At 40.2% G+C, this 12,207-nt stretch overlaps 3 protein-coding genes across 4 annotated transcripts; 1 reads left to right on the plus strand and 2 right to left on the minus strand.

The window, feature by feature from the left end:
• Nucleotides 1-2,445: 2,445 nt before the first annotated feature.
• On the minus strand, nt 2,446-3,905 carry scnm1 (sodium channel modifier 1). Its single transcript, XM_010775992.1, has 4 exons — nt 3,735-3,905; nt 3,504-3,574; nt 3,296-3,384; nt 2,446-2,577 (listed from the first exon to the last, which is right to left on the minus strand). Exons 1-4 carry the CDS (start codon nt 3,783-3,785, stop codon nt 2,468-2,470), a joined length of 321 nt encoding a protein of 106 aa, XP_010774294.1. The 5' UTR covers nt 3,786-3,905; the 3' UTR covers nt 2,446-2,467.
• Nucleotides 3,906-4,209: 304 nt separating this feature from the next.
• On the plus strand, nt 4,210-7,364 carry lysmd1 (LysM, putative peptidoglycan-binding, domain containing 1). Of its 2 annotated transcripts, XR_798822.1 has the most exons (4): nt 4,210-4,791; nt 5,315-5,634; nt 6,631-7,103; nt 7,152-7,364. XR_798822.1 is itself a non-coding variant. In XM_010775993.1 (3 exons), exons 1-3 carry the CDS (start codon nt 4,612-4,614, stop codon nt 6,809-6,811), a joined length of 681 nt encoding a protein of 226 aa, XP_010774295.1. In that variant the 5' UTR covers nt 4,210-4,611; the 3' UTR covers nt 6,812-7,364. The 2 variants fall into 2 exon arrangements, 1 of the variants encoding a protein (XP_010774295.1); XM_010775993.1 differs by having other exon boundaries at nt 6,631-7,364.
• Nucleotides 7,365-7,788: 424 nt separating this feature from the next.
• tnfaip8l2b (tumor necrosis factor, alpha-induced protein 8-like 2b) lies at nt 7,789-10,644 on the minus strand. Its single transcript, XM_010775995.1, has 2 exons — nt 10,273-10,644; nt 7,789-8,548 (listed from the first exon to the last, which is right to left on the minus strand). The coding sequence occupies exons 1-2, from the start codon at nt 10,588-10,590 to the stop codon at nt 8,306-8,308; spliced, it is 561 nt and encodes a 186-aa protein (XP_010774297.1). The 5' UTR covers nt 10,591-10,644; the 3' UTR covers nt 7,789-8,305.
• Nucleotides 10,645-12,207: the final 1,563 nt, after the last annotated feature.

Raw genomic sequence — 12,207 nt, forward strand, 5'->3', positions numbered from 1 at the left:
AAGTGTGTGTGTGTGTGTGTGTGTGTGTGTGTGTGTGTGTGTGTGTGTAATGGCTGACTGATTTAGAAAATAATAATAATTAAAACAGAAAACTGTGAAATTGCAATTTACATTTAATTTTAATTTTAAATTGCTCTCTAGATTCCTAAAGTGTCGGTACCCTTCTTATTTTTTACACCCCTGCTCCTAAGACACCTTAAATCTGGCTTTACTCCAGAAATGGAGATATCTAAACGGTCGCTTTGGTGGCGTATCCTATTGGTACCTGTAAACATGTATATATTATTATTATGTCTTTTTAAAACAAGAAACATGTATTGAAATCCTTTTATCTTGAAAAGGGTTCCATCTGTAGTCATAATGTGCACCTCCACTCTCTTAGACCACAGCACCTTAGAATAGGTGCAGCTTATTAATGAAGGTTAGACTCTCATCATTTTACATTATTACAATATTTGTAACCTCCTCCTCCTCCTCAGGATTCAGAGAAGCGCACCCCGCTGCACGCTGCCGCCTTCCTGGGAGATGCAGAGATCACCGAGCTCCTCATCCTCTCCGGTAAAATCATTTCACCTTCTCTGAGTTTTATCTTCCATCTTTCTGTTAAAGGTCACCTATTATGCAAAATCCACTTCCTCATGTCCTTTCTACATAAACAGGAACAAAGATGCTCTCTCTTTTTGATCCATTTCTATAAAAACCTGTCTGAAAATGAGCTGATCAGATTTTGGCCACTTGATGATGTCATAACGATGTTTTGGCTTGTGTAACCATTAGCCAATCAGCAACCAAGGTAACCCCCCCCTTATAACCTGAATCTCCTCCTAGAGCACCATTGAGTTCTTTGTAACCAAATGTCTCTCAGAGGGGCGTGGGGAGGGGCTCCTTATTTCCATCTAAAGTAACAGACAGAGAATCAGCACTTTGGAAACAGGGCTGAAACAGAGGGGATTATGGGTAATGCTGCAATGATCTGATTAGTGTTTCAGCCAATCAGAGACAGGTTCTGTATATATCTGAGACCTGTGATAGATTGATGAAAAACATTATAATAGGGGACCTTTTAAACTGCTCTCATAATGCCTGCAACTGTGCTTCTTTTTCATCATATCTGAATACAAGTGAACAGTGTATCTGCATAACACGTATTAAAATGCCAGATCATAAAAAAAGCTTTATTTAAATGCTTTAGTCCGCTTCCTTTTCTTTTCTGATTACACCTCAAGGTAATTTTTTCCTACAGAGAAAGTACATATTTATAAAATCTCATTAACATATTTAGACATATATTTAAAATAGTTCTCAAAAAGCTGGGCACTGTAGTTCCTGCCATTAGCCGCTTTCACACCGCAGGACTTGCCGTACTTTAGTGCCGGCTCTAAAGTACCACGGCACTGAATCCGCCAGGGGGCCCCTGGCGGATTCAGTGCCGTGGTACTTTAGAGCCGGCACTAAAGTACGGCAAGTCCTGCGGTGTGAAAGCGGCTAATGGCAGGAACTACAGTGCCCANCCAGCTCAGCTTCAAAAGTTGAACATTGCTCAACTTTTGAATCCTGAAAATCCTGTAAATCTTCGCTTCGCTTCCCCACAATGCAGTTCGGCGAAAAGCGAGGCAAAGTGACGTCACTCCCATTCAAAGTCAATGGGCAGAGAAGCGTTGGAAGATTTTTCTAAAGCTGCTGTGTGGACGTATTTTCCCGCTGATGTTGTTATTCGGCCGTGATGATTCATTGACCTTCTGCATGTTGGAGATTTTTTCCATACAACTACATTTAAAGGTGGGGTAGGTAAGTTTGAGAAACCGGCTCGAGATACACTTTTTGTTATATTCCATGGAATGCTCTTAACATCCCGATAGCAATGAATATCTGAAGTGCTTTGACAAAAAATACATTAAAAAATATCATCTGTGGAAGCCGTAGTACTGTAAAAAGCACGACCAATCATCTGAGCCCGGCTAAAGTAACTGCATGGCCTACCTGCCTGTCAGCCTTCCATCTGTGCACAAACTTATCTCGTGCCCTCATTGGTCATGTGCGCGTTCGTGTGTGTTGGAGGAGGGGCTCTGTAAGGAAGGGGCAGATTTTTTCCAGCTGTGTATTTTCAAATTCTAGCACACTCGAGCTGGTTTCTCCAAAATGACCTACCCCACCTTTAATATGCTATTTGTTCCAAACTCACATATTTTGATAGCTGGAATTGGCCCTTCATAGTGTATATTTGACAGTAAGTCTTCCAATATATTTCCACCACTGCCTTTATATATATTTTACTTTAAGGTTCTGTTTTTATTTTGAGATCTTTTGTTTATGTCTGTTTATTTTTTTCTCCTTTTCATTTTCACATTGTGTGCCATGCCTTGTTTACATGCTGCTGTAACAAAAACAATTCTCAAATTGGGATCAATAAAGTATATCTTATCTTATCTTATCAGGAGATTGACAGATGAAGAAACACACCTGGAGCTCACAACTGATTTACCTGTCTTTTGTCTTCAGCCTCAACGTATTTTTCATGGTGCCTTTTTATGATTTCATTCTTTAGCCGTGCTTTCTTTCCATAGAATCCTTTTAAACCTGAAAAAATACAATAATTACGTGTATTTAAGCCATGTATACTTCCTACACAATCTATATATTCGAAGCTGGGCAAATATAACAATAAAACTGTTGGACTATACATGTGTCAACCATTTAAAAATGTATTCTTTAGTGCTGTAGATACCTCCTACATCTCTTGTTAATGCCGCCATGTTACACATCAATAATCTGGACAGCTTTATGAAATATTGGATTTTAATAAGAATTGTTGTACATTTGATAAAGTGACTTGACTTGTGTGAGGGTTTATTTGCGGCATTAGCCAAAACAAACACTATTAAGTGGTTAGGAGCCTCGGTATAATAATACATTGACATACTATCATAGTGGATTTGATCTGTATTGCCCTCTTCTAGATGCACCACTGTTGAAAATCACTTATCATAGTAACTTACTAATGAACAACATATTTAAATCTAGGCTCATGTTATGTTTGTCACTATTTGGTTAACTATTCCTGCATTTTGTGTCAGGATATCAAATCCAAAAACAATATGTTGGTGTCCAATAAAAAGGATTTATACTCATACAAGTCAAAGAGACACACATATTAGTCTTGCTTGGGGTGTAACCGTTTTTCCACCCAAACTTGGTACACTAGATAATATTAGGAAAGAAAGACACCCACTGCCTAAACACTTAATCACTGCAATTAACAACACATTATAAAAAAGGGTGACATTAAACGCCTCACCTTCCAGATGCTTCTTCCCGTTTCTGTGGACTGTCAGCGTGTCCACCGTGTCAAACACAGGACGGTAAGAGCACACAAGGCAAGTGTATCTAGAAACACAATTTAACAGTTTAATTATTAGTTTAATTTCTTCAGTTAGAGCTTTAACAACCTCAAAGTACAAGAGTTTCATTCACAAACATGTCACTGTTTTTAAAGTTCGTTTCACCTTCCATTATTCATAAGAGTTGCTTCATCTTCTGGAATATAATTAGACAGGAGATCTGCAACACGGCGTTTCTGGAACACAAAAACAACGAGGAGTGGTTCATTAATTCTAACTTTATAACAGTTTCAAAGATACAATCTTAAATATGTGGATACAGTTAGCTAGCATTATGCTAACCATAACAACATCCATAACCTCAACTGAAGTGTCTAATAGAAACGTTAATGTTACCTTCAGGATGTTCAATTGACTCTTGTCATCACCTTCCCTTTTAAAAGACATAATTATTATGGTTGATAATATCAAAAATAGTGGTCAATAGTAACGGGTTAGCATAGCTGACTAGCTAATTCACGACAACGACAAGCTAATGTTGCGTTCCCTGTCGGAAAGGAAAATGGGAATTACAAGCTTCATATTTGAAAATATAGTTCAGATCAGTTTTGAAGTGCTAAATTGTTATGATCTCCAGTTCATTTACAACAATTAGATTATTTAAACTATTATCATTTATATTAGATTAAACTTTTGGAATTTTCAAAAACTTGAAACACTTAAAATTGTAGGTACTGTCCCTTAACACATTAGCTGCAATATATGACGTTATTTGAAATGCACCACATAAAGTGTACATGTGTTTAACGCTCAGAAAACCGTGAACTAATTTCAGAAATCTCCATTTGCTTCAATTAGATTACATGTTAGGTTTCAAGATTTCAGTTCGTTGCGGTTATTCTAATTGTCATGAATGCAGCACATGTGACGACTCACGGGACTGAACACGGCAGCCATGGCAACACACGGCAGCTGACAGCTGGACACATGAACATATTCGCAACTTTCTCCCAAACTGTTCAGCTGTTTATTTGAGAAACATGGTTATTAAAACTTGCTGTGAAGTAAGTTATAGTCTTTAAATGTAGCATAGGTTTGACAGGTAGCGTTGACACAAAAAGAACGAGCGTCATGCTTAAGTGAGATTACCATTTAGCTAGAATGCTAACTAAGCTGCTAGTTAGTTTGCTTCTCATTATGTCAACAACGTTAGCTTGTAGCCACACTTTACCACCGTTTGCTCGGTTGTTATCTTGCCGATTTGTTCGCTACTATGTCTGGGGAGAGAGCTCCTTTGCCCGGTGGGGGTAACAGCCTCCTCCTGGGGAACCGGACCCGGTCTTACGGTAGTTTAGTCCGCTCTCCTCTCTCTCCGGTTCGCCAGAGACGCATTGAACACAGCATTCAGCCCGGAGAAACACTGCAAGGCCTGGCCCTGAAATATGGAGTTTCTGTAAGTAAAAACATATATTATATGTTTGTATGTTTGTAACTTATATTGGAAATATTGTGATACCCTGCCTCCCAATGAAATATCCCCTTTTGCTATATTTGGATGCAGGATATACACATTTCATGTTTATTTCTTATTGTCCTTATACAAATGGACTAGTTATTAGTGTGTGTGCACTTTTGGGTAAAATTATTCAGGTACAGTAATACTTTTTATTTTATTTATAGAGCTTTTATAGGTTCTCAATGACACTTAGTGGTACACTAAGTACTAGTAGTATTAAGTAAGTAATATGAATGATGGTTTAGTAAAATGAAGTTGATTATGATCAACACTGTCAACCTTCATATCAAAAACTATATTTTAAATTGTTACAAATGTGCATCGATTTGCATTGCTCTCCTGCTGTTGATTTTGACTTCTAAAAAGGTCCAATACATTTTATATTATTAAGATAAACCATAATTAGTCACGTTTATGTAATTAAGTATACACAACGCTGACATGCAATCTTCTCTCACAGATGGAGCAAATCAAAAGAGCCAACAGGCTGTACACCAATGACTCCATATTCCTGAAGAAGTCCTTATCAATCCCTGTGCTGTCAGACTTGGCCCACTGTAGTGACGGGGGGGATTTGTTCGAAGAGGACAGTGAAGAGGACAGCGCTGGCTCGGTCTCCAAACAAAACGGGCACACGAGGAGCCCCTCAGAGAGGAAGCAGAACGATGACAGAGAAAGAGCGTCGGACCTTACTCCGGTGGACTTTTTGAAAAGGTTGGACGACTTGATAAGTCAATCCAAGCAGGCGGCGGTGAGAGGATGTCAGGAGGCAGAGAAGAGGTACACGCTTGTTTACGCTGGTTGTTCAGACACAGTCATGCTCTGGATTGGCTGTGACAGATCCTCAAGTCTTGACATTTTATTTGCTGTCTGGCATTCCCTGTGAGTGATTTTTGGCGTCAAGTTTAATACTTACAGTATAACACCCTTTCATTTCTAAGTCCTCTCACATCGTATGCACCTGCTTTAAAAGCCAATGTTGCACCTAAAATAAGATTGTCTTTTCATGTTGTTTATGAATGTAGTTGAACAAGATCCGTTTGGCACTCACAGGACTCTTAACTCCTGTTCACGCCGGATATTACCATGCACCTTGGGCAAACAACTCATAAGTGAACAGCTTTAAATTCGAGTCTAACCGCCCCCGAGATTCTATCACTTGCACCACACAGAGAAAGGTGCAACAGGAAATCACTTCAACGCCCCAGATCTCGTTTTGTTCCTCTTTCTCTCGTCTTCACTTGGTTCTCAAAGCACTTGTGCAGGTTATACATTAATACCATTGAAGCTCTGTAGACTGAACTTAGAAAGAAAACCTTATACCTCTCTCAGAGGTGGAGGACAGCGTCTTCCCTTTCTGCTTTTTACAATAAAAGCTGAAGTCTTATACACTTCATCACATACTTAAATTCACTTCTTGCAACTCAACAAAACTCCTTTCACTCGCTATTTAAACAATGTCTGAACATGTCAAAAAGCACATATGAGTGTTTCCAACATTTTTAGTGAATAGCATTCCTGCTTCATACTTTAATTTCTGGAAAACTTGGCACAGGAAGTGAATTTCCGCCAATTACAAACAGCGATGAATTTAGCCTAAATGCGAATAAAATGTGTTTACTCTGAAAACACAAAAGTGGCATGTTAATGTCAGGTGTGCACAGTGTCATAATCCCAGAGCAAGAGAAGGGTTATCACAATATCACTGACATTATGCATGCTGATGAAGTGAAACGATCAGTCTTCACACTTACTGTATCTGTCTATCTCTCACAGGGTGGCCTCTATAGAAGCAGCTTGCAGCAGCGAGGCCTCAGCCTGTCGGCCGCTCACCAGGTCGCAGAGCGCCTTTTCATCCCCCACAATGCAGCAGGCATCACATGCGGCCGTTCCCCTCACTATCACCAAACTCACCAGGAAACTGAGAGACGGGGAGGATGAGATCTTCCAGCTGTGACACGTTGTTCGTGCACTCTGATCGTTAAAGAAAAAAACCGCTCAGAAAGCCACGTCGCAGGATTTGAACATTTCAAAAAGAGGAATGTATCTCCACTCATCCTGCTGCTGTATGCCATTTTTTTTTTTAAACTTATAATATGAAGTTACACACTGTATTTCAAACCGTTTTAAAAACATGAATACTGCTTTTTATGTAGCTTTCTTGTTTACTTGTTGAGAAATACTGTAGATGATGTAAATCTTCATATGGCCAATAGCACAAACGTATCTTCACAGAACAAGAGCGTGAAATGTTAGAAATGAGAATGCACAGTCAGAAGTTGCTTCGGTCGTATGACTCTTCGTATACCTCACCGTCTGATTATGCAGCGTTGGGCGAGTCTTCTGACTAAAGCCTGTAGCCATAGTTCATTTATGAATCATGTTCACTGTGGAAATGGTCACTGGTGAAGAAGCTTAGTCTAACGTTGCAAAGCTTAGTCTAACGTAGCATTCGTTTTCTACATTTTATTTCAGTTTTATAAACAGGCCATGTTTTTTGTTGAGGTCTTTAAAAAATATATATATATTGACACCTTGTCCAAACTTTCTCAAGTAAATATTTTTTATTAGAACTTTAAAAAAAAAGCTTTCTGTAAATTAATAGTTGAACAAATTTGATCCACAAAAACAGTATTTTCGCAGTTAAACTACATTGCGAGCGGATAAAGTGGAGTGTCTCGTTGGGGCTGGATTTGAACTTGTTTTGTTGATTTTAATTATGTCTTGGTAACGTAAAACCAAAGAACAACACCTGTCTTAATCTCAGACAACGGCTGTGATCAACTCTCCAGAATAACACGAGTCATAAGATTAACATTAAGCTCTTCCTGTCAACACCACTTAGCCATCAGTCGGTTTGTTAATGCTGCTAAACATGTTTTTGAAGTGTTGGTGTAAGTCATTGTCTACTGCGGAGTTATTTGGCTTTATTATTGGCTTCCGGAAGCTTTGGGAAATACAGTACAATGAAGCGGCGTCTTCACCACCAGATGGCAGTGTTGTATTACAGTGGCATTGTTCCCTGTCTGTCCTCTCCATGCAATATTTCCAGCTGCTAACATCTCTCCTGAATACCCAACATCAGTAGTTCTCAAAGAAACATTTCAAGGTCTCAAATATCAAGCATCTAATGACATTTCATTATCTAATAAAAACAGCCGATACAGTATAAACTAGTTTATGTTCAAGTTATTTTGTCTAAGTATACATCACAATTAAACAGTATATCACCTCTGAACACAGAACACTTGAGGAATGAGTCAATCATCCTCATCCCGCATGTTCTTCGAGAACGATGGCGCGTCATTTGTTCTCAAATCACTTGTTTTACGTTGCCATTCCTCAGCAGCAGTAAGACCAAAATGTGTCCAACAGTTCTGAGTCTCATGTGAGTCTGTTGATCTCCCAGTGTCTGTGTGACATTTGATTGTTTTTTTGTTTTGTTTTGACGTCATATTGTCCCGTCCTCCATGAGTTTGTCGAGTCCTTTGCAGATCTTCGTGAGGTTGGGTCTGAAGGTGCCGCTGGGGTCGTACAGTTTGGTCAGGAGCTCGGGGTCGGAGTAATGGTTGAACACGTGGTTGATGCGGTTGTGGGATTTGGGGGTGAGGTGGCTGTTGACCAGCTTCAACAACAGATCCCTGCAGCTGGTCAGGAGTTCTGACATCACCCCGTTATCGAAGGTGAAATCCACCTGAGGGAGTAAGGCAGAAAGTCATGACTAAGGATTCCATTACATGTCATTTAGCATTTAGCAAAGCGACTTACATACACCTCAATACCATGGAATGCATTCCTACTGGAGCAATTAGGGGTTCAATACAGTATATTGCCCAAGGATGCTTCAACATGCTTACTGCAGCGACTGGAGATTGAACTACTGAAACTTCAATTGGTGGACGTCCATTTTCCCCCTCACGGCCCGTCCACACTACAGATTCGACAGCTTCAAAAACGGTTTCCAACGCGTCTGCCCATTCACTTTGAATGGGGTGACGTCACGTTGCCTCGCTTTTCGCCGAACTGAATTGTGGGTAGCAGAGCGGAGCTTTCCTGGCGTTTCAGGCTGCAAAAGTTGAACAATGTTCAACTTCTGAAGCCGGAGACGCCGGAGTAGCCAGCGTCAGCCAATCAAATCCCGTTTATGCAAATCTGACAGTTCAAGCGCTAGCCAATCAAGGAGAGCCAGACCGCAGTTCATTTCCTCATATTCCAAACGAGAAATTACGGTAGCAAATCACCCGGTTCTTTACGACCAGAACTATTTACTGGGATACAAACCGGAGGAACCAGGCATGGAGGGAGGTGGCAGAGACAGTGGGTGAAACTGGTAGGTTTTCGCCTGTTTGGGGATTATATATATATATATTGCTCGCATAAAATCCCCGGGGTTTTTTGCTTTGTATGCCGGGGGCGGGACATTCATGTGATTGGTTGTTGGTCGCGGTGCTCGAATAAAATCCCCAAGCTTCAGACACGCCCAGCTCCAAGCTTTTTTTGAAGCTATAGTGTGGACGGGCCGTCAGCCACAACCAACCTACCCCTAGTTAATATTGAACTTGGAAAATGGACTGTATTGTATGTATATGGTGCAGTCTTAAACTCCTCTAGGCGCTTTACATACTTCAAGTCTTCATTCACACACATTCAAAGAGAGAAATGTGCCACTTTTGTTCAGGGAATCCAATATTCACACACCGTTAGCCTTGCAATCGGGAGCAACTCGGGGTTAAGTGTCCCCATAATTAAATATGTTCTTGCTGTTGTCCTTATTGTGGTTTGGTGTGATTCAAACCCATGCATGACTTCAACACCAGACATGGAAACAAGGTCATTTAGGGTCAAGTGCGTAGCTGCAGTTAAGTGGCCATCGCTGAGACCTTAGTCCTTGTTGATTCTGATTTTCTTGTTTGAAAGCAATCAAATGTTTCTTCGAATTTAGCAGTCTGGAGTCAAGCTGTTTCAAGTTTTCTGAACTGTGTGCATAGTTCCCTTTTTTGTGTGTATACAAAGCTGAAGTAATTACCCCACACACAACCAGTTTGAAGCACTGCAAGCATACAACTATTGCAATACCTTCTATCAGTGGGCCTTTTAGATTATTCACCGATGTGTTTTCTCCATTAGTGATGGATAGACTTACTAGAGAAGTACTTAAGAGCCACATAGCTTAAATAAAACCTTAAAAACCCTCTTTACAACCATTCCCTGCAACTTACTGCACACGTTTACCCTTGTAATACAGATTTGAAAGGCTATTTTAGTATTCTGCGTTGAACTTGGACATTTTCTGCCTAAACAATGTAATGTTAAGTGTCCTTATGTCTATTCCTTGATGAATCAGTTTTGAGATTAATTTCTGACTTCCTAAAGCCTGTTTATAGATTCTGTACTTTAAAAACAAATGTGTAAACGTACCTCGTAGAAGCTGATAGCCGTCATGGCCCCCTGGTGCAGCTTCTTCTTGAAATCCGTGGCGATCCCCAGCTCCTCCGTGCTGAAGCGGTTGTTCCTGAACAGCAAACCGATCTTCACGGCGATCTTCACCAGGTCTTTGATGACCTTCTGCGCCTCCGACTTGTTCCCCGAGTAGACTTTGGAGACGCGGTACAGTTCGTCCAGGATCTCGCTCGTGGTGTCGTCGATGAACATCTGGACCGAGCTCTTGGTGGCCATGCGGCTGAGGATCTTCTTCTGCGCGCTCAACGCCATGTCCTTGGAGCTGAAGTGGTCCATGGTTGTCTAGAGGGAAGGAAGAGACACACATTTTCAATTGTGCCTGTTGAGAGGTCCTCTGGAATAAGAGTTACATTTTGGATAGATCTTAATGTGTCATCAGGCCCTAATACTTCTTTACCTAAGAGCATGTTACTCTCTGCTCATAATACTGTTGACTTTCTATGCATTCGTTTCTCATGTGTAGAAAAGATAGGAAATAGGTAGTCACAAAGGAAACTGTATACATATCCAATTATGATTTGCACTGTTCAAACACATGTCAACTTTTAACGGAAGGCTCTGATTTTAGGTTGCACCTGACAACTATTGAAATCAAAATGTGAATTTGGTTACAGTTACATCTTCAGACTGTTGGACCAGTTTGTTTTGAGTGAAGCTATGAACTAAGAATAAAGTAATATAACTTTGACTTGGAAGAAAGCAGTAGTAAACATTGCTAATAGGTAGTTTCCAGCATTGGTGAGTAAAGTAACCACTTCTCCAAACGGTGTGCAGGACACAGATGTGTTTCAACCAACATGCGTCTCTTTCTGCAGATGGAAAAGATTCCCGGTCACTGGCTAGATTACAGCCTATCAATATCCTCAGCCTTAGTTCATAAATACAAGTGCTAAGAGCTCAAGTACAAGTTTGAGGTACTTGAATATTTTCATTGTATGCAATCTTATACTCCAACTCCGCTGTATTTCAAGGCGAATATTGTAGTTGTTTACGTTTATTTGGCAAAATGACTTACTAAAATACAGATCTTGAATGAAATATGATGTATTAAGCAGTCGTATATATCTATTAAGTTAATTACAAATGAACCCTACCTTTACAATATGCAACACATCATTGTTAAAAACATGAATGCATGAATAATTGTATTTCAGTAATATAATGTATGTTCTGAAATAGGCCTTTGGAACAAGGAGTTTTTGTACTTGAAGCCTATTTTGAAGCTAGTACTTTTGTACATAGGTAACATGTTGAAAGCAGAAGTGTATTAGAATATGTATACACTGCTGTAAGTAGAAGGATCTAAGTACTGTCTAGCAGTTAGAGGTGTACCCACACGCCCAACAATAATGCAGATATGTAAAGAAACTCCCTTTTTAAAGGAAGAGGAAGAACAGTGTTTTCACATCTGGTTACGGCTCTGCAGTTTCGTTCTTTTACTGGCAGACAACAAGCTGCTCCAGTGGGGCGTTTGGAGGTTAAGTGCTATGTTCAAGGGCCAAATGCTTGTTGTTACGGAGGCTGGGGAGGGCACCATATGTGCACCTCTCTTATCCAAAATGTCCAAGATGATCTGGGGATTTGAACCGCCTGCCCTCCTGTGGGTTATTACTCTGACTATCTAACCTTCAGACTGCTACCAACCCCATCCCTTTAGTCCACTTTAAAGCCTCATTTTCAGCTATATCAAATCAACAAGTAAATAGACTTCTACCCAGTGCTGGATTAACAAACAGTCCTGTTACATTTAAAGGTTCCCTATTATGTTGTTTTTCATCAATCTATCACAGGTCTCAGATATATACAGAGCCTGTCTCTGATTGGCTGAAACACCAAACAGATCATTGCAGCATTACCCATAATCCCCTCTGTTTGGTGTTTCAAAAGTGCTGA

This window comes from Notothenia coriiceps, unplaced genomic scaffold (genome assembly GCF_000735185.1).
Source record: "Notothenia coriiceps isolate Sejong01 unplaced genomic scaffold, NC01 NC01_scaffold00016595, whole genome shotgun sequence".
NCBI lineage: Eukaryota > Metazoa > Chordata > Actinopteri > Perciformes > Nototheniidae > Notothenia > Notothenia coriiceps.

What these genes read in the sequence shown, in the direction of transcription:
- scnm1 (XM_010775992.1), bottom strand. Translation starts at nt 3,785, where the DNA reads ATGTCTTTTAAAAGGGAAGGTGATGACAAGAGTCAATTGAACATCCTG. An exon ending in GTCAATTGAACATCCTGAAG is followed by an intron (nt 3,575 to 3,734) that starts GTAACATTAACG and finishes TTTGTGTTCCAG; the next exon opens with AAACGCCGTGTTGCAGATCT. An exon ending in ACTCTTATGAATAATGGAAG is followed by an intron (nt 3,385 to 3,503) that starts GTGAAACGAACT and finishes TTGTGTTTCTAG; the next exon opens with ATACACTTGCCTTGTGTGCT.
- lysmd1 (XM_010775993.1), top strand. Translation starts at nt 4,612, where the DNA reads ATGTCTGGGGAGAGAGCTCCTTTGCCCGGTGGGGGTAACAGCCTCCTC. An exon ending in CCCTGAAATATGGAGTTTCT is followed by an intron (nt 4,792 to 5,314) that starts GTAAGTAAAAAC and finishes CTTCTCTCACAG; the next exon opens with ATGGAGCAAATCAAAAGAGC. An exon ending in TGTCAGGAGGCAGAGAAGAG is followed by an intron (nt 5,635 to 6,630) that starts GTACACGCTTGT and finishes TATCTCTCACAG; the next exon opens with GGTGGCCTCTATAGAAGCAG.
- tnfaip8l2b (XM_010775995.1), bottom strand. Translation starts at nt 10,590, where the DNA reads ATGGACCACTTCAGCTCCAAGGACATGGCGTTGAGCGCGCAGAAGAAG. An exon ending in CGGCTATCAGCTTCTACGAG is followed by an intron (nt 8,549 to 10,272) that starts GTACGTTTACAC and finishes TTACTCCCTCAG; the next exon opens with GTGGATTTCACCTTCGATAA.